This window comes from Procambarus clarkii, chromosome 23 (assembly GCF_040958095.1).
Source record: "Procambarus clarkii isolate CNS0578487 chromosome 23, FALCON_Pclarkii_2.0, whole genome shotgun sequence".
NCBI lineage: Eukaryota > Metazoa > Arthropoda > Malacostraca > Decapoda > Cambaridae > Procambarus > Procambarus clarkii.
Window position 1 is genome coordinate 33287975 of NC_091172.1, and position 24056 is coordinate 33312030.

The following is a 24056-nucleotide window of genomic DNA, read 5'->3' on the forward strand; positions in this document are numbered from 1 at the left end:
AGCTCAGAAAAAGGCATTTCATCTTCACTCGATCCCTTATTTTTAATAAACATACAGTGGTACCTCGGAATGCGAGTGTCCCTGTATGCGAGTTTTTCGGAAGACGAGCAGGATTTACTCCAAAAATATGTCTCGGAAGGCGAGGGTTACCTCGGGACGCGAGTTTGTTGATACGTGTACAGGCCGACTGGCGCGTGGTGGCATGGCGATTGCGCCTCAGTTTACCAGTGTCTCGTGTCCAGTGACTATCCCACCTGAATTCTTCACAAGGATTTACAGTTTTTTATCGTTTTTTTGGCCATTTGAGCATAAAAGTTGTCATTATATATCTTGCCATGGGTCTCAAGAAAGCCATTGGTAAGGTTCAACCTAAGAAAATAGCTGTGAGTAGAGGCAGTAGAGGATGTCCCTTCTTGATTAAGAAAATGTGTGAAGTATGGGAAGAACTGCAAAGTTTTGTTGAAAAAACTCACCCAGATAAAGCTGTAGCAGACAGTTGCATTGACCTTTTAAATGATAATGTGATGTCTTACTACAGACAAGTGTTAAAATGTAGGGAAAAACAAGTGTCATTAGATAAATTCTTAGTAAAACAAGCAAGTCCTAGTGGTATGCAGGCAAAATGTGCCAGAGTGTGCATACCAGTGAAGTCCTCACTGCCTGATGTGATAATGGAAGGGGACTCCTCTTCCAAACAGTAACTCCTCTCCTCCTCCCACCTCCTCACCATCTTCCATACGCCTACAGCATTCAACAGCAAGGTAAGTAATAACTTGAACATAGTTTTGTAGGTTTATTTAGATGAATTAGGTATAAAAATTTAGTTTGATGTGGGGTTTTTGGGGTAGTCAAGAACGGATTAATTCATTTCCCTTTATTTCTTATGGGGAAATTAGCTTCGGAATGCGAGTTTTCGGAATACGAGGCGTCTCCAGGAACCAATTAAACTCTTAAACTGAGGTATGCCTGTATTCACTTTTACCATAAATTGTAAAAGTTTTTTATGTTTACCTACTTGTTACCACCAGTTTACCATTTTAAGTCAATTTTACTAGAGAAGAATGCATACACATTTAATTATTTATGCAAGTGTTACATTCCAAGTGTGCAAGTGGAAATTATTATCATTATTATTAATTCTTTGATTTTTTTTATGATTACTGTTACATTTTAACATTTATAACAGGAACTGCACCCAAAGCCCGGGGACCAACAAGTAAGCCTCCAAATCCTCAGCAACTACCTCTTGCTGGCTACCAAGCAAAAAGCCAATGCTGAAAGAGCACTGCAGGAATTTATGGATATTGCAAGTCAAGAGAGTTACAAGGACCATATTGGAGCAATACTTGGGATGGCTACAGCATACATGATACTTAAGCAGGTTAGTGGAACATGTACTTATTGAGTTAAAACATTACTAGGGTCAGTGTGAGTAAGAAATACAAATAATAAATGTATAATTTAGTTAGGTATTAAATGTTATGACCACATTGGAAGCTATACAGTAGGTATTTGAATGAAAGGGATGCTTGGGAATATGAATGCAAGAGAGGTGAGAAAGTTACAGCTTATGAGTGCAAAGTGTGTGGTAAGACTCTTAAATGGGAGATTGTATCATATTTTCTGTGGGGAGCCCCATCGGCTTCCCTGGAGCTATCGGACTGATATTAGCTACACTAGTCTGGGGCTTCAGTCATATGGAGTCCATATCCGTGCCGGGAACCACGAGCCAGAACCTGGTTCCCTCAGCGAGGCGAAGGGAGCAATGGCCTCTGAAAACTCCACTCTTTGAGAGTATTTTCATGTCTGCCATCGAATGGGGTTGGGCACCCAGAAAGGTAGACACCCTTTCTGGGTGCCTAAAGATAGAAAGATAGATAGATAGAAAGGCACCAAAAGGTGCCCAAAGATAGAAAGATAGAAAGGCACCCAAAACAGACCCCCAACTGGCAGAAAAATTGCAACCCGAGACCGAACAGAGCCTAGGAATCCTCCCAAGGAAACCAAGATAACAAGTAAAACGTCATCACACCGCGCGCCACTTGTTTGCACCACCAGACCACCAGTTCGTCACCTGAAGCCGGCTGGGGCTAATGTCTATTCTGGTCTCGATTGCCTGACAGAATTTTCATCCGTGCAGTGGTTCATACTGTGTGTTGGTGCAGTGACCAGGAGTTCCAGTACCCAGGCCTGCATGTGCTTAGGGTTTTCTGCCCTAAGTGCCCTGTAAGTACATCCCTTGGGTCTCAGGGTTACCTTTCCTGGGACTTTCGGGTTCCCTCTCCCGTAGTGATAGCAGTCGCTTGGCTTCTGCCTCGCCCTTGGGGTCAGCTTAGGTCTTGGTGCTTTTGTTTGGCCCTGGGTAGGGAGTGTATGTTGCTGGTTAGGGTGCACTGGGCTGCACAGCTTGCATAATAGCAGCAGCCATGCCCCTCTCTGGCCTCCTGTGGTTGTGGAGCTCCTTCAAGGTTCATTTTCATACTTTTTAGTTTATTTCCTGCTAGGTGGAGGGCTGCTTGGCTTCCCATTAGATACACTTCAGTAACGTCGGGTGGTCCTCCACTCGGCCCCCGAAGTTGCTCACTTCACAGGGACCAGTTTGTCCTGTAAATAAACGGGGTTCAACCGGCTTAGGCAGCACCAATGCCTGGGCTTCCCATAGGGACACATTCCCCTGTGGGCCCTGGAAACCCCCGTCGGGGCTCAGGTGACCCTCACTATGTCTTCAGAGTTCCATCTCACCTTGCGTGAGTTTGAAGATTGTTTGTTGCCCTTATCTCAGGGTGCTGATCACTGGTTTTGCCTCCCGTCATGCTGCTTGTTGGGTCGCTGACATCTTTGACCCTGAATCGTGCGGGTCTTGTTCCTTGCTCGTTCTCCAGTTTACCCTTTCTTCTTCGGAAGATCTTAGGGGTCAAGCGACTGTCACCTTGCTTGATAGGTTTAGGATATTGCACTGTGCTAGATTGATTTCCTACTTGAATGCCTCGGGGCTGCCCCGTTTTAGTTAGGACTCGAACTTGGGGGCATTAGTTTGCTTTGGCCTTGGTTCAGTCCGCGCCGTTGAGTACTTCCCTCGTTGGCATGGTTTGCCCTCCTCCTTCCACCCCCACCCCCCTGCTGATACGCCCCCAAACGTCTGAGGGTATCGGAGTCAGGGCAGGGTTTAATTAGGAATGAGACTCTGGTGGCCCCGGGGGCTGCCCCATTTGATGTGGGGACGAAGGCTGTTGAACTTGATTGTCCCGCCGAGGCTTTTGGGGCCTCCCAGCTATACTGTATTCCTTTAGTACCCTTCTTTGAGGCATTTTCCCCTGGATTCCGCCTTTTCTTAAAGGGTGCTGGGCGTTGATGTGGGTTCTGCCCCGAAGCCTCTCTCAAGAGGTCTCGGGGTTTGGGGGAAAGCCTGCTTGGTATGCTTGGGCTCCACTTTGCTCCTGTTTGGGCCTTTGTGCTTCTGAGCAGGGGTTTTGCTGCAGGGGAGGGGGTTTTCGTTCCCTTCTTCCATTCGGCCTAAATTTTGCCCTTTTTGCCGCCGTGTTATACATTTTCAGTCACTTTCTGGTCTGTGGTTGCATTGTTTATGATGGTGGTCATTTTGCTATCCTGCTTGTGTGCCTGGCCACCAGGGCGGTGCTCTGTGTCATGCTTACTTTTGGAGACTAGGTGTTTGAGTCCACTTTGGCGCAATTTTGTGTGTTGTTGGGACCCGGGCTCGCTTCGGTTTTATTTCCGTCGGCACCCCTTTGTCTTTTCCCCTTTTGTGGTTCAGTCTGGTCCCCCCTTCCTCCCTCCCTGCATCGGACTCTGACCCATCTGTGTGTTTCGGGGTCGGGGCGGGGTTTTCAATGGTCTCGGGGATTGCCACTTACGGGGTGGCGACGGACGCATTAGAGCCTGTTCTTCCAGCCGTGGCGTGTGGGTCTGACCAGTGGGCTCCCTTCCTTAGTGTTAGGTACATGGCACTGCATGCGCCTCTCCACTGCACCTCTTTTCCTGCACATATGGCTCTGGCCATATTCCACTGGTGTTGCTCCCGGAATTTTACATGGCTACGATGTGTTGTGACACGATAATGCCTACGCTCTTCAGGTGAGCTTGTATGATCTGGCGACACTTCGGCCAGGCACTGGTTTGCAGTTTTTGGATGTGTGTGTTGGAGTTTGTTTGTGGCGTTGGCCCATTGTGTGCTTCTTCCAGTGGCCTTCCTCGGTCCGTTGGTACTGTTCTTAGTTACACGGTTTGGCACCACCCAGAACTTTGAGATCTTTCTTCAGTCTTTCAGCATCTAGTTCTTTTCTTGCCTCTGGACACTTATTCCTTGACTGTCGTGCAGTGCCTGGCTGAGCCCTTACATATCCATTAGGCTCTCTCTCTGTGTGTAGTAGATCATGTCCATTATGTTCCCATTTGCTGCCGCAGTCTTCTTCGTTCCTCATTGTGCTTCTACTCTCTTGTCCCTGGTTGCTGGTGCTTGGACTGTCTTTCGGTCTTTTCCTTGCGTTGTTTCCATTTTTCCCCTCTCCTACACATTGTTATGTGTTCGTATGTGCGTATTGGCTATACTACTTTTCACGCTAGGTTGAACTTTGTCCATGTTTCGTTTCCTGCTTTTGCTCAGCCCGTGTTCAGTTATGGTCCTGAGTTCTTTCCTCTGCTCTTTGTGTGTCGCTCCCAGCTTCTGGGTTGCCCTGTCTTTTGCCTGACATGCTATGCTTATTGGTGGCTTTAGGTATTGTGTGTACTAGCTCTATCTATACATTTGAATACTTTATTATAATTTGACTTTGCATTTGTATGCAGGTGGTGGTGGCTTCCGTTCCTCCTCTCATGCCCCTGAGGTTTCTTTTCGGTTGGCCGGGAGGTGCTTCATTTCTGGCCCTGGGCATTTTCTTTGTGTTCCCTTCAGACAGTACATTGTTTTCGTGCTGTTCACGTTTTGGTTAACTCTCCTTGCTGTTTGCGGCATTTGCGGTTCCGTGTTTTTCTACTAGCGGCTTGTTGTCATCCGTTGTTGGTCTTGTTAGTCCTTCAGGGGTCTCAGGGGGGGGGGGGGTTCCTCCCGGATGGAGCGTGTCTGCTCGCCCAGGTTGGTTCTTTCCCTGCTTGTCAGGTTTGGGTTCCTGGTTTCCTGGCTTAACCCACCATTTGGCCCAATTTTGATCTCACGGTAACGCTTCTCATGAGTCTCGCATCGGAACCACAGCGTCTCCAATCACCTGACGGGCTCGCTTGCTTTAGGAAGTTTTTTGTACGGCAGACGTTCCATCTGGCTCCTTGCCGGCCTGAGGTTTCCGGCTCTGCTTGCTCGGTTTCGAGCCCGGGGTTCCTGCGGCTCCGCCTCTTCCCATGCTCGTTCCGGTCCGTGGCGGTGGCTGGTTTGGGTTCCTCCTCGAGTCTTCCAGTATTCTTCTTCTTTTGCCTCGAGTCTTCCAGTATTCTTCTTCTGCCTCAAGTCTCACCATCTGTTGGTATTCAGGTGACTTTGTTGATGGTGTCCCATCTGCGTGCTTCGTCTCGGCGGCGGTATGCGTTTTTTTGGCAGGTTTAGTTAGGTTAACCTTTTGTCCCTTCATAGGTCTGCTGCACTGTTGGCATGGTCTTGTCCTTCTCTTGTGGATGTTCAGGGCCGTCATTTTGTCACATACTGTCGCCTTGTCTTATGCGGCACTGGTGAAGCCGCTATGGTTGTTTTCGGTTTTGGTGTTCCATCTGCACCAATTCGCAAGCTGTTTCTGGTGTGGTTCACCTCCGGCCTGCTCATGCATCGCTTAAGCAGTCCTGGTCCTTGGATTGGGTGCTCTCTTCTCCCCTCCTCGATTTGAAGTGGCCCCTTTGGTTCTGGATTGTTTCACTAAGGCTCTTTCCTTGTTGGCATTGGCCTCTGGGGGTTGGGTCGGGGAGCTTCATGCTCTCCTCCGGCGCAGAGGTTTCTGCTCGTCTCCTTCTTTTCTGGCATTGGATGCAACTGCTGCTTTCCGGAGGGGTCCTTGGAGTTGTTGATGCTTGGTTCGTTAGGCCGGGGATGCATCATGTGTTGTGTCCAGTTGCGGCTCTCCGCCGTTATTTGCGCGCCACGGATGAGTTTGTAGCCGGGGATGAGTTTGGGTTGATCCGGTTTCCCTTCTTCCCTGTTCCAAGGTTCGGGTCTCCCAGGTCGTTCACACGGTTATTCGGTCTAGCCAGCCTGTGGTCTATCCCCGTGCCCATGACGTTTAGTAAGTTTGCTGCACTTGCTGCTGTTTTTGGTAACATGTCTTGGGTTGACATTTGAGTACGGGGTTTTCTGTGGGAGCCCCTATGGCTCCCTGGAGCTTATCGAGCTAATGTATGTTATATTAGACCGGGACATTAGCTAAGGAGTTCAGACCTACCAGGGGACCACCGCCAGAACCTGGCCCCTTCAGAAAGGTTTCAGGGAGCAATGGCCCTGGAAAACCCCCTTGTGGTTGGGGTTTTCCTTATCTGCCATCGACCGGGGTTTGTACCCAGAAAGGTAGGCATAACAAAACAAACCCCACATGGTAAAAACTAAAACAAAAAACCGAACAGAGAGGTAGAAACTCCCTACAATCCCAAGGAAACAAGGAAACAAGCAAACATCACACTTTACTGCCACGCCAATCGTCCACGCAGCTCTCCACGCCCTGAGAGGGGGAGGGGGGGAGCCTCGGACCTACCTCGCCGGCTGCCTAGCATCAGTTCGTAAGCTAATGTCAACCGGGATAGACGCTTCTCTGGCCTCAGTTTCCTAGGTGGTGTTTGCCTTATGTAGCGTTCACTGCCGTGTGTTGTGTTGTGCGGTGGCCAGGAGTACCTCATCATTGCCGGGGCTGCATGCGCTTAGTGGCATACTTCCCTAAGTGCCCTGTGAGTACTGCCCCTGCGTGACAGGGGCAGTACTGGTTATCTTCCCTGGGGCGTTCGGGAATCATTCCCATAGAGGTTCTTGCTGCTCGGCATTTGCCTCGCCCTTGGGGCCAGCTGGGGCTTGAGGCCCTTGTTCGACCCTGGGTAGGGACTGGTTTTGTGCTGGTTAGGGCATCAAGGCTTTTGTTGTCGAGGTGGGCCTTTTGATGCAGTTTTGTGCCTTCTTCGCCTGGCCGGCGTGGTGCTCTCTGCCCACAGGTCGGCGGCTTGTAATTTTCTTTTCACGTGCATTTGTGTGTGTACACATGCCATTATGTGAATATCTCGAGGGTTTTCAAATATTAACTCTCTTACCTTCAGGTGTTTTTTTACCAGCACAGCCACTCCTCCTCCCTTCCTAGTTTTCCTGTCATGTCTCCAAACTGAATAGCCCCTTGGGAATATGACTTCATTTAATATATTTTCTTCAAGTTGCGTCTCTGATAATGCGACAATATCTGGGACCCTAAGCTAAATTATATCTTGCAGCTCCAAAGTTTTTGACTTCACTCCATCTATGTTGGTATATACAATTTTCAGGAACATGTTCCCTTTTCCTTTGCTCTTTACTCCCCTTTCCACTACTGATCTTGTTGCTTTGTTTTTATGTACCATTTCACAAGCTTTCCAGTCCCTGACACTTTGTAGAAAAAAGAATTTCTGCCTTCTTCATTTCCATCCCCATTTAGATGATTTGCTTTAATTAGGTTTATTTTCAGCTTTTCTTTGTCTTCTTTTGAGAGGTCTTGTCTTATTGACCAAAGTTTGCCAACCTCATCACTGCAATTTCCTGGCATTTCTAAGCACTTCCATCATGTTTTTCACTCCATTAAACATCACCCTTAAGGGGCGGTTCTTGTCTTTCTCATATTTTCCTATTCTTCTAAAATCACTGACATTTTCTTTTGAGCCTTCTCCTAAACCTACTATTTTCTCTATAATTTTCATCTCTTCTGCTGCTTGGTCCGCCCTAGATGAAATTTCCTTCCCTAAACATCCAAAAATTATTATGGACTTAATTCTATCTGCAGTGTTTTGTACTAGTTTACTGTTGGTTACCAGTTCTTTCCTGATTGCTTGCCCAAGATCCGCTTCTTGTTGGCCATTTCTGGTTTTGACTTATGAACACACTTCCTTGAGTGCCTCTTTCTCTTTTATAACTTGGACATACGTCTCTTTTATTTCTTCTTTATATTTTTCTAGTTCTTTATTAGCCTCCTCTATTTGGGTTGCCAATGAAGTTTCTCGTTGCATCTCCTTGCCTAACTCCATGTTAGCCCTCAGGGTACCTCAGGGTAAGGGAGCTGGTCGGCCGAGCGGACAGCACGCTGGACTTGTGATCCTGTGGTCCTGGGTTCGATCCCAGGCGCCCGCGAGAAACAAAGGGCAGAGTTTCTTTCATCCTATGCCCCTGTTACCTAGCAGTAAAATAGGTACCTGGGTGTTAGTCAGCTATCACGGGCTGCTTCCTCGGGGTGGAGGCCTGGTCGAGGACCGGGCCTCGGGGACACTAAAAGCCCCGAAATCATCTCAAGATAACCTTGGAGTTGTTCACCATATGAGTATTTTCTTGTTAATTTCTTCAAATTTCCTACTCTTCACTTTCCATGCCTCATTATCCTTTACTAGTTCCTTGATGTGTTCCTCCTGCATCCTTACCTTATTAGTCAAGCTGGTAATCTCCTTACCTTGCTGGAAAATACTTCCATTTAAATTACAAAACTCAATCTTGAGATCTTCTTTTTCTTGTTCCAATTTAATAACCTTATCTTCATAATTCTTTAGCAAGTCCTGAATGATCACTAACCTGCCAAGAAAACCCCCTTTCATTGCATCTTGTTGTGAGAAACTTGCAAAAGATCCCTTTGCTGGGGTACTGTCCTCCCCTGTGGTGGCGACCATTTTTGTTTACCTTCTGCTGTTTTGAAAGATCAACTTTTCTACCCAAGATTTCTCATTCACTAACACTTATTTCTTATCTCTTATGTTATTTTCAAATTCCCTACACCTTCATGTATTCTGAGACACCACTTGCAACCCTCACTCTACTCCTGACACTTTAGATAATTTGAATTATCCTGAAGCCTGCAGCAATGTGACTCTTCAGTGTGATGACGCTCACTCCCCAAAGTAATTCATCATTATCTTCGCCTCTTAATACTGGTTTCCTAATGTCAACATCTTGGATACGAAGGATTGTTCTCAGAAGATAAGTGACGCTGCCTTGTAAACTCGCCTTTCGGGGGCAAACTGTACTCACCTAGTTGTGCTTGCGGGGGTTGAGCTCTGGTTCTTCAATGTTAGAATGTTAATGGTGTAACTTACTTGTTGCTGACGCCGGACACATATAGGCTACAGGCAGTCTTGACCACGATTTAAGGTCAAACAGTTGCATTTACTATTTGTATCTGCAGAATTGAGCTATTAGTTCTTTGAAATCGATAATACTATTCCTATTTCCTCTATTATGTCTACTATATATATTTCTCTCTAACACACACATCACCAGGATGCAGCCCGTAACAGCTGTCTAACTCCCTGGTACCTCTTTACTGCTAGGTGAACAGACTCATCAGGGTGAAAGAAACTCGGCTCATTTGTTTCTGCCTCAGCCGGGAATCGAACCCGAGTCCTTATGACTACGGTCCCCGAGCGCTGTCCACTCAGACCCTTGTGGATTCCCACAAGGAATGTGTGTGTGTGTAATTACCTAAGTGTAGTTACACAATGAGAACTACGCTCATTGTGTCCCGTCTTCCCAGCACTTTTTGTCATATAACACTTTGAAACTACTGACGGTCTTGGCCTCCAACACCTTCTCACCTAACTTGTTCCAACCGTCTACCACTCTGTTTGCGAAAGTGAATTTTCTTATATTTTTTCGGCATCTGTGTTTAGCTAGTTTAAATCGATGACCTCTTGCTCTTAAAGTTCCAGGTCTCAGGAAATCTTCCCTTTTGATTTTATCAATTCCTGTTACTATTTTGTATGTAGTGATCATATCACCTCTTTTTCTTCTGTCTTCTAGTTTTGGCATATTTAATGCCTCTAACCTCTACTCGTAGCTCTTGCCCTTCAGTTCTGGGGGCCACTTAGTAGCATGTCTTTGCACCTTTTCCAGTTTGTTGATGTGCTTCTTAAGATATGGGCACCACACAACCGCTGCATACTCTAGCTTTGGCCTAACAAAAGTCGTGAACAATTTCTTTAGTATATCTCCATCCTAAAGTCTGTGTGTGTGTGTGTGTGTGTGGAGTGTTGTATCTATAATATATGTTTACAAAAGAATTTCATGGGTAAAAATACAGGAGATATATGCAAGTACTGTACATACAAAAATGACATACAAGACATAATCTTCTGGATAATAAAAAATAAAGGTACTGTATTATGCCTCCGTGGTATCTAGTCTGTCCAAGTCTCTGTGGTATAGTGGTAAGACACTCGCCTGGCATTCCGCGAGCGCTTTGTCATGGGTTCGTATCCTTGCCGGGGAGGATTTACTGGGCGCAAATCCTTAACTGTAGCCTCTGTTTAACTCAACAGTAAAATGTGTACTTGGTTGTAACAACGATTCTTTGCAGGCGGGGATCGTATTCCAGGGACCTGCCCAAAATGCTATGCGTACTAGTGGCTGTACAAGAATGTAACAACTCTTGTATATAATAAAAAAAAAAAAAAAAAAAAAAAAAAAAAAATATATATATATATATATATTGGTATGTATACACCAATATATATATATATATATATATATATATATATATATATATATATAGATATAGATATAGATGCAGTATTAGTGTTCATACTAACACACAGGTGATGTTTTAGTTGTTCCAATAAGTACCAATATTATGTTCTCTTTTAGACACCACGTGCTCGAAATCAACTTAAACGCCTTGCAAAAGCTGTCTGGAACTTCGAGGATGCTGAATATCTTGAGAGGTGCTGGTTGCTCCTAGCAGATATATATGTTCAGACAGGAAAATATGACATGGCAACTGAACTCCTAAAGGTATGATTGTTTTTCTTTGGAATATTATGCATCATACATAATTCCTTGGTACTTGTGAAAAAAAATACCAGAATTTTGTAATTTTGTTTTGTGGGGAGGAGGCCATGTGGCTCCCTGAAGCTACATTACTGAAATAGTGCCAAACTACTAGGTGCCTTCAGTCGTGAAGTTCTTTTAGGCCTACTGGGGACCACAAGCCACAACCTGGTCCCCTCTGCAGAGATGCAGAGAGCAGTAGTGAATATTTATCATGTTTGCCACCACTGGGAAAGCCCCCACAAAGTCAATGCAACAAAACAGACTACTGCTGGTTATAGTAAATATTGATCTCAAAATTGCCAAAAGAACTTCTGAACAAGGTAAACAAACAATTGAAAATTTATGAAACTATTGCAAGCTCATTCTCCTTACCTCTCCTTGTTTGGGGGTTGGGGGGGGTGGTTAGGAGAGAGGCAGATCAGGTCAGCTGGCTGTTCCACCCTCAGTTCTTGCTGATGGTAGTTAGTGCCCTGGCTATCCATTCTGTTGCTCACGTCCGTTTCCTGCTTCACCAGAGTGGTGTTTTTTTGCCTTTGTGGCTGTTCCTATGCACTTTTATGCTGCATGATCCAGGAGTATAGGGTGCTTGGAGCTGCATGTGCATAGGGTTTTCTTCCCTGTGTGCTCCCTAGTGCCTACCTTGTGGTGGTGGTCCTTACCCTGGGTAAGTCCATTTGTTTTAGATTTTGTCCTCTAAGGGGTCGGGTGCAAATTTTGGCTTTTGGGGCACACTGGGAATCTCACAACCTAATGAGAGTGAGAGAAATTTGTGTAGGGTAGGGAAGGTGTGTAAAGATGGTTACAGTGTAGAAGATAGTGTGTGGAGGAGGTTACAGTAATGAAGATAGGTATTACAGTGATGAAGATAGTAAGTAATGAAAATATGGCATCCATCACCTGAACAACATCGGGTACCCCTTTTAGTGTACTATAATATCAGTATAATTTGCAAGACAGATCCACTGCTCTCATCATTGTATTATTATTTGGATAGCCACCACACTACTACCAGAAATAAGTTTGATGTTAGATACTTATTATGACATTTCTAATATTACTTCTTTTATCTGTTTCTTAGCGTGTCCTGCAACACAATCGTTCATGTATGAAAGCCTATGAGTACATGGGCTTCATTATGGAGAAAGAGCAGAGCTATCGTGATGCTGCTTACAATTATGAACAGGCCTGGAAGTTTAGTGGGAACACAAACCCTATGATAGGTAAGAAAATTATCATCTTATCACAAAATATTTAACTACATTATGCTGAATTTGGGCATTGATATACTGTATATGGTATATAATTTTGACACTGACATAGTATTCCCTACTTGGTGCTTTTATGTTACTTTTACACAGATATAAACATTGTTGTATTGATTACTAATTATAATAAATTTATGAAATATATCATCCTCTCAGGTTACAAATTGGGCTTCAATTACATGAAAGCAAGACGTTTTGTTGATGCAATAGATGTGTGCCACGTTGTCCTTGCCAAGCATCCTGAATATCCACGAATACGTAAAGATATTTTGGACAAGTCCCGATCCAGCATCCGTATATAAGTAGGATCAGAAATGAAAAAATTAAAATGTAATCTCATTTGGATATGGCATGATGTATCAAAATGACACTTTGATACATCATTCTCTACCTAGTGAAAGTTTAGAACAATTAATATGCAATGGTCTATTTCTGTTCTTTTTCACACTTCAACATAAAAAAGTCATGTTATGGAATTGTATCATAAAGGCTTTCTTTACTGTTCTATCCAACAGTAAACCCTCAGGCTACAAAATTCCAAAATGCAACTTTCCCATGCATGTGGCAGAAATAAATATATTATACATATTATATAGTAGTAGTAGATTTATTTTATTTGAAAGTTTATTAATGATGGATTATATAAAACATTATCCATCATTTCCAAAGTGATTATATATATACATATAATATATTCTGTGCTATCCAGTCTGGGTCTTGTTAGACGATATCATTCCATTTAGGGCAGGGTGCCGACATGCACTGGTGCAGTAAAGCGAGATCACTAAATGGCAATTTCAGTTATAGCTAGCACAGATCTCTGGGCAGGATGAGCTCTTCTGTGCCTCCCTAGCACCAGTATGACCTAAAAGGGACATTTGAAAAAGCTTCTTCTTGAGCCATTAAAGAATGTTGCCTTCCTTGACTCGCACAATCCTGTTTAGTGCAATTAGAAAGGATCTTGCCTAAGGAAGATTCATTTTTCTGTTCAGAAAGGAACTTTTCATACTCAAAGTAGATTTATTTTCTTTGAAAGTTTATTAATGATGGATTATATAAAATATAATCCATCATTTCCAAAGTGATTATTATGGGACATTTTTATGTTTTCTATACAAAATATATGAAAACAGAAAAATAGTCAAATAATTCTCCATCACAGTACAGTTTTAGTATACATTATTATAATTCTAATGGATTTTGATATATTTGTTTTTATCTTTATTTATATATACAAGAATTCTTACATTCTTATACAGCCACTAGCATGCATAGCATTTCGGGCAAGGTCTTAATCCTAATTTTCCCCGGACTACAACCCACCGAATCGTAATCGAATCGAAACCCATTCACTGCTGGTGAACAGAGGCTACTGTTAAGGACGGGCGTCAAGTAAATCCGCCCCGGCCAGGATATGAACCCAGGCCAAAGCGCTTGCGAAGTGCCGAGTGAGAGTTTTCCCACTGCACCACAGGGACTGCTCGAGTCCCTGTGAAATTTTATTTTGAAACTATATGCATGTTTTTGCCATTTATGTACAAAAATTAACACTCGCTTATATATTGATATTACTGTACTGTATTTAATTTTAAATATATTGTTCTAGTCATTTAGGATGGCTGTATAGGTAAAAAAAGGCAAAAAGGCATTTTGGTGTCATTAACATTAGCTGTAAAGATTAATTGGTTGGCTATTGTGAATAGCCTGCCATAAGTGAAATATCTTATAGCAGCCTAAGGATTAATAAGTATGAATTTACACACATGAATCTCTGGAAATGTGATGAAGATCCATTAATTTAGAAACAGTTGTGAATCATGTTTATAGGACCTAGCCATACCAGATTGTAAATTTAATTTCTTTTAGAAAGAAAAGTAAATATTAGTAAATTTAATACATGCATAGCATTTCAAGACCAATATTTAAACAATTCTTTCCATGTAATTCAACATTTAGTTTGAAATTCCCATTTTGTATGATGTAAAGATTATATCAAGCTGCCAAGTAAAATCATATTGTTGGTTGCAGTTTTTTGCATTTATAAAAGGCATACATTATTGGTTTGACTTTCAAAATAATAACATAAAACTGCTCTTTTTCCTGATGGCATAAACCCTCTTGTATCTCATTAATTAAATAATATTTTGTTGATTCAAAGTTTACTGAAAAATATTAATGATTAGTTTGCAAATTGATTATTATAGCACCTGCAGCAAGGTTAAGAGCTATAGATACAATGGCCCACGGGCCTATACCCACACCCATGAGCCATTGTCATATTTAGAGGGAAAATAATAACCATATATTGGTTATTATTTTAACATCACAGTCTTAAAACAGATACAAGTTGTATCTATAGTGCACAATGTCACGAGCAACCCTGTCGGCTGCATGGTTCTATATCATAAATCAATTGAAAACTAGTATAAATTGGAAGGTTTATAAACATGCCTACTACTAGTATAGATGAAAACAAACATGACCTTCAAGTGCTATAGTCATAATACCTTAGCCCTTTCTCCTTATAATTACTTACCTTTTGTTACAGTCATGTGCATAAGTAGTTTTAAATCATGGGCACGTTGAGAGCGATGTCAACAGGCACAAACACATTTAGTGAAGCACATCATAATACTGTATAAACATTTGAATAATTTTATCATGGTGGACAAATATGAAGTTTCTTACTGGAGAGTGTCAAGGTTTTTGTTTTGACAGTGCAGACTTGCACTACTGGAGCCCACCAGCATTATTACTCCCACACAGTCCCAGACCCTCACATTTATTAAGCTTTGGTTTTAATTTAGAACCTAAAACAGTGTATTGAATTCAATATTGTTGTATAACCATTATTTATTGTTGTATAGCCATTATTGAGTAAATGGAAATTTTTTATTTAATTTCAAAAACAAAAAATTAAATTATAATTTCTCGTCCGTAAATATAATACAGTAAAATAATGCAACTCACCATCACTTAGCTGTTTGCTAAAAGTGCACATTTGCCTTATGAGTTTCTTTACTCTCAAATTTAAAATTGTGCACTTCTTCACAACATGTTCCAAACAGCTCATATTTATTTAATAATCTATTAATTATTATTGCGTCAAAATATATTAACTATATAGAATTCATTACAACTTGGAAACACTCACAAGTGTTATATATGTATGTATGTACAATAATTTATTTGTTGAACATGATGAGACAAAATGGCTCACAGTGTTGTAGTGACCTCTCACCTTGCAAGCAACAAAGCCTACTTCCAAACCTCAGCCAGGGTAAGGCAATTGGGTACTGTTGTTTCTTATGCACCCAGCAGCAATTTGCCCAGATATAAAATGACTGGTAGGAAATGTTCATAAGGAATTGGTTCTAATAAGTGTCCCATGACCTAAATCCCAACTTGAAAATAATGGCATGCAAAAATCAAGTATTATTAAAAAATGTCGAGTGACTTATGCTATTCGTTGAAAGTTTATACTATTGTATTGCTGTTGAGTACTATTAACTCTCAGCAGATGACACTCTTATTTATTAGTATTTAGAAATTGGTATAATAAAATTCTTTGATCTAGTCATTACATATTAAAACTGGTTTGAATGCATGACAACTTTTGTGCAATCTATTCCATCCATAAATGTGATAATGCACAAGTCAGTATTTGTAAGCACTGCCATACACAAATGATATCTTATTATTGTCAACACTGAGGTCCTAATTTCTTACAGCATAAAGTATTTTGTTAAATCTGTCTGATATCATTGCTGTACTTTTGAATTACAGGCAAAACAATTTCTTTGTATGTACACAATAATGAAAAATCTCTTCATAAAAATAATTATACTATAATGTAATGCATTTCCAAAATATATTTTAGAAAAAATAATGCAGTTTTTTAACAACACAATTTTGGATTTAATATTGTATATTAAGTCTTGCTTATCCAGTATTATTATAGGTTCTACTTAGGCTAACTTTGTATGTAAAATAATTATGATAATTTATTATTTTTTTTAGTTAATATATTTTCTAGTGTTTAGAGTAACACTTGTCACCACATAAATCTTATCTTACCTTCCGTGAGGTTTCTTCTCCATGATCAAGAGAAGAGCAAGAAAAAAAAGTTTTATTTTGCTTGCAACTTGTTTCAGGCAATAAGCTTTATAATGGTAGATTTTTATTTAGGGGATATTTCATCTTCAATTGCATATTGCTTCTGTCTTCTTCATTTCTAAAGAAAGTAGTCAAGTTTGCATTTTTGTATTTTAAATATCAATTCTTGTATCTCAAGACTATTTGTTAAATGTCATTATATTTATAAATTGTCATGAGTGCACTTTGCGAATCTGTAAATATGAAATGATCGTTGTACTTACACAGGTGAGCATAGGAGTAGAAGATTTTCGACTTGTTAGTAGGTTTACAGCTTTCCCTTCCAATAGCTTTGTTAAGCATTACCCTACTAATTTTCCCTGGAACATGACCTGCCAATCAGTTTACAACCAGGTTCCCAATTATTGCTGGGTGAACAGTTAAGGATCCGTGCCTAGTCAGCCTTTCCTGGGACAGGGTTTGAACCCAGATAAAAACACTCATGAAGCATCAGACGAGTATGGTACCCCCAATGCCACTTAGTCTATCTTAGATCACCTCTTAAAAATCTTCCCTGTTTTCTACACTGCTGTTTCATTTGGGGGGCAAACTACTTTCGTGGTTCGCCCCCATTAATCGGGCGAACCGTGAAAGGGCCGACGACCCATACAAGAGCCTGATTGACACTCAGCGCAATCACTGCACCGACCAAACACTGACAGCTCTTTAAAGACACCAACATGGCTAGGAACCCAGCAAAACTCAACCGACTTAAATTTACTGGAGATAAGAAACAGCCAATGTTGAATCTCGATGACCATCGGGTGGACCGGATTAAAGGACCCTAAAGCCATGAGGGCACTACGAGTCAACTACCACCACAAAGGAGGATTGACATCAGGAAAGCAGGAGACAAACAGCATAGAGAATAGCATAAAGTTCTGCTGTGAAGATGCTAGCCTCCGGAGGAAGGCGACACATATAAGTGTGGTCAGGAAAAACAACAGAGTAGCCCACACCGTCAGCAGACTTAGACCCATCGGTGAAGATGGGAACGGAGTGGGAGAAGAAAAGTGCTCAAGGAAGAGGCGTTTCAGAACTGTAGAAGGGGTAAAAGCTTTAGTAATGCAGATCAGAGAAGTACAAAATTTGGGAAGGGGGACCCTCCACGGGGGCAGGGATGGAACAATACGAGGAGAAACATTGGTAATATGAACCGAAACAGAATCTTGTAAGTGAGACAGACAGACAGAAAGAGGGAGGTGGTGAAGAGGCACAGTAACTACAGGAGAGGTAAAAGTCAAAGCACAGTAGAGGCGAGAGTAAGGATGTTGTAAGGATCGTGCAAGATAGCAAAAACTGTAGCGATCACAGAATTATATGAATATGTTTGCTGCTGATGCTAAGATAATAGGAAGGATAAAAAACTTAGATGATTGTCATGCCCTTCAAGATGACCTGGATAAAATAAGTATATGGAGCACCACTTGGCAAATGGAATTTAATGTTAATAAATGCCATGTTATGGAATGTGGAATAGGAGAACATAAACCCCACACAACCTATATATTATGAGAGAAATCTTTAAAGAATTCTGATAAAGAAAGATCTAGGGGTGGTTCTAAATAGAAAGCTATCACCTGAGGACCACATAAAGAATATTGTGGGAGGAGCCTATGCCACGCTTTCTAACTTCAGAATTGCTTTTGAATACATGGATGGCGATATACTAAAGAAATTGTTCACGATTTTTGTTAGGCCAAAGCTAGAATATGTAGCGGTTGTGTGGTGCCCATATCTCAAGAAGCACATCAACAAACTGGAAAAGGTGCAAAGACATGCTACTAAGTGGCTCCCAGAACTGAAGGGCAAGAGCTATGAGGAGAGGTTAGAGGCATTAAATATGCCAAAACTAGAAGACAGAAGAAAAAGAGATGATATGATCACTACATACAAAATAGTAACAGGAATTAATAAAATCGATAAGGAAGATTTCTTGAGACCTGGAACTTTAAGAACAAGAGGTCATAGATTTAAACTAGCTAAACACAGAGGCCAAAGAAATAAAAAAATTCACTTTCACAAACAGAGTGGTAGACGGTTGGAACAAGTTAAGTGAGAAGGTGGTGGAGGCCAAGACCGTCAGTAGTTTCAAAGCGTTATATGACAAAAAGTGCTGGGAAGACGGGACACCACAAGCTTAGCTTTCATCCTGCAACTACACTTAGGTGCAAAAAAAAAAAAAAAAAATTGTTGCAGTCTAGGAGAGGGAATGTACTCCTGAATGGAGCATCTGGCACCAGCAAGAATAATAGAGGGTGGAAGGGCCCTACTATCAAAGGTGATTTTAACAACTCGAATTGGCTGATGGCGACGACCGCAAGAGGCAGAGTTTCTTTCACCCTATGCCCCTGTTACCTAGCAGTAAAATAGGTACCTGGGTGTTAGTCAGCTGCCACGGGCTGCTTCTTGGGGGTGGAGGCCTGGTCGAGGACCGGGCCGCGGGAACACTAAAAAGCCCCAAAATCATAAGATAACCTGGGGACAGAATGGCCTTGGGCTTTGAGGATATGTTTAATATCTTCATGGCAATGTTTGAGGTCCCGAACACCAGTTGCAACATGGTGTGGGAGGAGAACAGTGCCAACACTGGCATTTAACCGAGCGTTTTTGGAGACCCGAATAGGGGGTCTCTCCAATGCAGGACAAAGTGGCTAAGCTAGTAGCTGCATCCTGAGAAGGAGCAGCGACGACACGCGTACTGTAACTAGTAGAGTTAAAAGTAACAGAGGCATCTACTGAATCAACAAGGTGTTTATGGAGGGAGAAATTGTCAGGAGGAGTAGAATCCAGATGGTGGAGATCAAAGTATCTCCACCATTTGGCCCATGTAGTGGGACCAAACAAGGCGCTGTAAGTATTAGTACGGGAAGGGATCGTGCGAGAGCAGCCGTGGCGGGGACGGCATTAAGAACCCCCAGAGAGAGAGGGGGTAAAAGGCGGAATAGTCACAATGAGAGACGGAGACGTGCCAGGGGACGAGGTGGTCACCACTGGGGGCCTGGGAACTCGACCCTACCGCAGAGGAGGGAGGGAAGCTGAGGGGAGTAGTCAAGGGGTTGGGGCCCAACGCAGTGGGGGCTACAGGGCCTGGTCCTCCAACAGTCTGACTCGGGGGCTTGGTCGCCCACCCCACGAGCCTGAGAAGGAACAAGGGAAACATTATCAGCCATGAAAACGAGGAAAAAACTTTTATTCACGAATGTGCCCCCACACCCACCATGGAGTCACAATTAGAGGCAGGACACCCAACAAGAAGCTATCGCCAATCTTGCCGGGGCCCCCCAGGGGTGCATCGTGAGTATACGCCCCACAAACGACACCTTAAGAACCGTGAGTCCGTCGAAATCGGGCTCAGTGACAAAAGGAGGATTGACAATAAAAGGTTCCCCTCGCTCTCGACGTCGGGTACTACAGTTCTATGGGTGCAGCAAGAGTATGCCTCCCCAAATACCCGGGCGTCAAAATAGAAGAAGTCCAAGAGTATAATTAAAACAGGCAAAAGGTCGGCAGGAAATGACAATTAGAAAGGAGGGGGGGGGGGGGAGAAAAACAAAACACAAGGAAAAGGAAAGGAGTTCTGGCCAAATTTGGTAAAGACAGCAGCCGGAGCATAAGGCCACAAAAGGACCGAGGACTGTCCCACGGAGCATCACACTCCGGCAGCCGACCACCAAGCCCCTCACGGTGACAACGAACCAGAAAGGGAGGGGTTATACTCTCAAATTATTATTATTTTTTTTGAAGGAAAATAAACTTTATATGCCATTTTGATCCTCATAATGACCAAAATAAAAATTGGTGAAATTTTAGACAATATAGAAATTTTAAATTGTGAAGTTTGTATTTTTTTCTGTTCATGTTATGATGTTGTTCCATTAGGAAAAGTTGGAGCATTTATCATGTAGATTATGCACAAAAGGTTTGAGCATGTTTGAGAAAGGTTGAGAAATTGTGCATCCGGCCTCATAAGTGAAAAGACTGAGGGAATGAAATGCAGAGAGGGTGAAGCAGCACAATACACCTAGCCAGTAAGGGAGATGTTAGTAGAATGCCTAAGTGTTTATTTCAAAGCATTATATGACAAATAGTGCTGGGAAGACGGGACACCACGAGTGTAGCTCTCATCCTGTAAATACACTTAGGTAATTATTCAGGTAATTACAAGAATGGATGAAATACAGTGTTTATATGATAGAGGCAGATGACCAACATCTTGGATGATTGAAATAATATGAAAGTGTAGGAGGAAGGGTTAGAGCTTTAAGGAGTGGTTTTTGTGGCGATAAAGAGTCCACTGGAGAAACCTGTGCTGTGCACACCCCCTAATGGCAACCTCCCAGGATGGGAGTAAGGCATCAGGGTTATAGCTAAGGTTTTCCTTTATCAATTCAGTTCTTTTAAATTGAAATAATATAAACTAAAAATATATCTAACATTTATTTGTAATGCTGTCTAGCATTTGCCAACAGGGGGCACTACAAGGTAACAATATTTTAGTATAAAATTAACAAAACTATTTAACATTGCTGTTAATTAATATATAGCTGTATACATTTGTAAATATATTAGAGAGATCAATATTTTGTTTATCTTTTTTTTCTTAGCAAGTAAACAAAGCATTTCATAGTTGATTAAATATAACCAAATATATGGTAAAGAAAAGGTTACATATTTATAAGTGGAAAAAAACAAATACAGAACACTTATCAATTTATATAAAACATTGTCACAAGAGGATATGTATCTGGGTATTGAGAAATTAAAGTTCTTAATTAATAAACAGTAATAAAACTAGCTAATGAGTAGGTTATGAAATCAATAAAATACGTTTTAAAACCTGTCTTGAAGCAATAAAGCTTCCTAAATAAAGTTTAATTCAAATAATGCAATAATAACCCATGAAGTCACATCAGTAAAATTTATTGCTATATCTGGAAGTTAGATAAGATTGTCATTCTCAACATTATAACTTCAAACAAACAATATTGAAGAGTTTAAATTAATGAAGACTTTCCTGTATGTGCTACAGTGGTTTTTCACCCATGATTACAGGTTTTCTTAAGTCATATTCTTTCTTAACATCCTCAAGTTCTTGGTCAGCATTGATAACGAGCACAGGGGCCGGAGGCGCCCGAGGCTCGTTATTCAGTAGCCATTTCTCATAATAAGTGTGAACCTGAAACACAAATCATTATTGAATGCAAGATAATTTGTCATGTTAGTTAATTGTTAATTAATGAGTTATACAGTTGTAATGAGCAGTTAACTGTTGATTGAAACTGTATAAGTATCTTCTTACTTTTTCCCAGTTATACCAGAAAATCAATCTCAGAGAGTCTATCATATGTTAATGAAATTAAAACACAAGCATGACTGCTGGAGGAGGGTGATGCTTAACTAATAATGCTTATCTAACAGTGTGGTTTACATTTTCATACCCTGCCTAGAATAATAAGTCTAAATATACAAATATATGTATTGTATTACAGTATTTACTATAAGAAATGGTTTGTTTTAATTTCTTCAGCTCATTTATATTAAAAGTTTCTACTTATATACTCCTGTTTTGTTTTCTCTAAATTTAAAAAAGCAGTTCTTATTCACTTTTTACCTCCATCTCACTGACCTGAGCTGCCATCGGGTGGCAATTAGGTGCATTACTGTCAGATTATTTACCTAATAGCTGAGGTAATCTTATCTAAGCTGAGGTGCTTATCTAAGGATGCCTAATTTCTTTCAAGCAGTTACTTGTTTTGTTGTGCCCATGCTTAGGTGGGTAATTCCCACTTTGTGTTCATCTCTGATCCCCTGCTCCCTTTGTCTTACAATGAGGCAGATTGTGGTCCTGCTTCCAGCAGGTGACAGATGGGTCTCTAAGGCCTAACATGTTGTGCTAGGCCTGATGGTACCAGACCAAAGCTTAGAGAGCTATTGAGGATTCCCTCTCAGAAAACAATATAAATAAATAAAAAATCAGTATTAGTTTACATAAAATCACTGTATTATCAATTTGTGAAAATGCCTACAAAACAATGTCTTCCATCCCCCCCCTATGCAGACTAGCAACAATCCCTATATTATAGGCTTTTGGTGGAACTGGTGGAAAAAACCAGCATTGAATGTAATGAAACGCCATTTTTTGGGTGAGCCCCGGAGGTTTCCTGGAGCTTATCGGACTATGCGAACCCCCCCCCTGGTTGGGGTTTTCCTTATCTACCATCGACCGGGGTTAGGCACCCAGAAAGGTAGGCATAACAAAACAAACCCCACATGGTAAGAAACTAACAACAAAAACCGAACAGAGAGGTAGAATTCCCTGCAATCCCAAATTAACGAGCAAACAAGCAAACTTAACACACTATTGCCACGCCGCTCGTCTGCGCAGCCCGCCCCTCCCCGAAAAGGGGAGGGGCGCCCAGACCTCAACGTGCCGGCTGCATAGCACTCCAGTTCGTAAGTTAATGTCAACCAGGACAGACACTTCTCTGGCCTCAATTTCCTAGGCGGTGTTTGCCTTTGTGGTGCTCACTGCCGTTTTTTGTGTTGTGCGGTGGCCAGGTGTTCCTCATCAGTACCGGGGCTGCATGCGCTTAGGGGCTTCCTTCCCTAAGCGCCCTGTGAGTACTGCCCCTGCGTGACAAGGTTACCTTCTCTGGGGCGTTCGGGAACCATTCCTGTAGAGGCTCTTGCTGCTTGGCATTTGCTTCGTCCTTGAGGCCAGCTGGGGCTTGGGGCCCTTGTTTGGTCTTGGGTAGGGACTGGTATTGTGCTGGTTAGGGCGCCAAGGTGTTGCGCGACCTGCTACCTACACGGCGACTGGTTCCTGTTGCCTCTGGGGACGGTGTACTTTTGAGGGGTCATTTTCAGTTGCCTTGTGGGGGTCTGCCTAGTGTGGCTATAGTTCCACTGGTAGTGTTTGGTGGCCCTCTGCTAGGACCCCGTGATTGTACATGTCGCAGGGGTTTTCAGTGTTCTTATCTACCCCGTGTTAGCTTTGGGTGCTAACCGGTTAGCAACACCTTGCCTGGGCCTCCCGTAGCAGTCAGCCTACGAGTCCTGGAAAACCCTGCCGGGGCATGGGGGCCCATTGGATGTGTCTTCCGGGTTCGTTGGTTGCTGTTCCCTTGTCTCAGGGTGACAGTCGCCACTTTTACCTCCGCTCTGCTAAAGGCTTCCTTTAGCAGAGCGCCTAAGGGCCCTGGAAAACTGTGGTCCAATGGATACATCCCCTGGGTCCCATCTCACTTCGTGTGAGTTTGAAGGTTGCTCTGTCCCCTTATCTCAGGGTGACACTCACCAGTTCTGCCTCGGTCATGCTGCCTGTTGGGTCCCTGACACCTCGACCCGGAGTCTTGTGAGAAGTGTTCTTTGATTGTTCTCCAGTACTCTTCTGATGTCCTTCCTGTTCAGAGTACAAGCGGCATCCGCGTTGCAAGCTTGGTTTAGGTTAAATAATGGGCAGAGCTGCAACGAGATAGGTTGGTTTCCCACCTGGATGCCCCGGGGCCACCCCGTTTTGGTTAGGGTTGTTTGCCCCCTTTCCCCTCCCTGTTCCCGGTTCTTGACTGTCTGCGGGTTTCAGGGTCAAGGCAGGGTTTACTTGGTGCCGAGACTCGGGTGACTTCGGGGGCTGCCCTGTTCGGGTTGGGACGGAGGTTTCAGGGGGT

At 42.6% G+C, this 24056-nt stretch overlaps 2 protein-coding genes across 5 annotated transcripts in view; one reads left to right on the forward strand and one right to left on the reverse strand.

Annotated features, from left to right (window-relative positions):
* LOC123763996 (tetratricopeptide repeat protein 21B) overlaps positions 1 to 15986 on the forward strand; it is a 74237-nt gene extending 58251 nt beyond the window's left edge. For both annotated transcript variants that reach the window (XM_045751424.2, XM_069330136.1), the window contains 4 exons: positions 1187 to 1381; positions 10781 to 10927; positions 12045 to 12186; positions 12388 to 15986. In XM_045751424.2, the coding sequence (XP_045607380.1) occupies positions 1187 to 1381; positions 10781 to 10927; positions 12045 to 12186; positions 12388 to 12533 (630 nt within the window). In that variant the 3' untranslated portion in view covers positions 12534 to 15986. The remainder of the gene's footprint in view (positions 1 to 1186; positions 1382 to 10780; positions 10928 to 12044; positions 12187 to 12387) is intronic.
* Positions 15987 to 21086: 5100 nt separating this feature from the next.
* The window catches only part of LOC123763999 (deoxynucleoside kinase), a 32031-nt gene continuing 29061 nt past the window's right edge, over positions 21087 to 24056 (reverse strand). For 2 of the 3 annotated variants that reach the window (XM_045751431.2, XM_045751429.2), the window contains exon 7: positions 21277 to 21565. In XM_045751431.2, coding sequence (XP_045607387.1) covers positions 21413 to 21565 — 153 coding nt within the window. In that variant the 3' untranslated portion in view covers positions 21277 to 21412. Of the gene's footprint in view, positions 21566 to 24056 lie in introns of all 3 variants that reach the window. The other variant, XM_045751430.2, reaches the window with a different exon arrangement.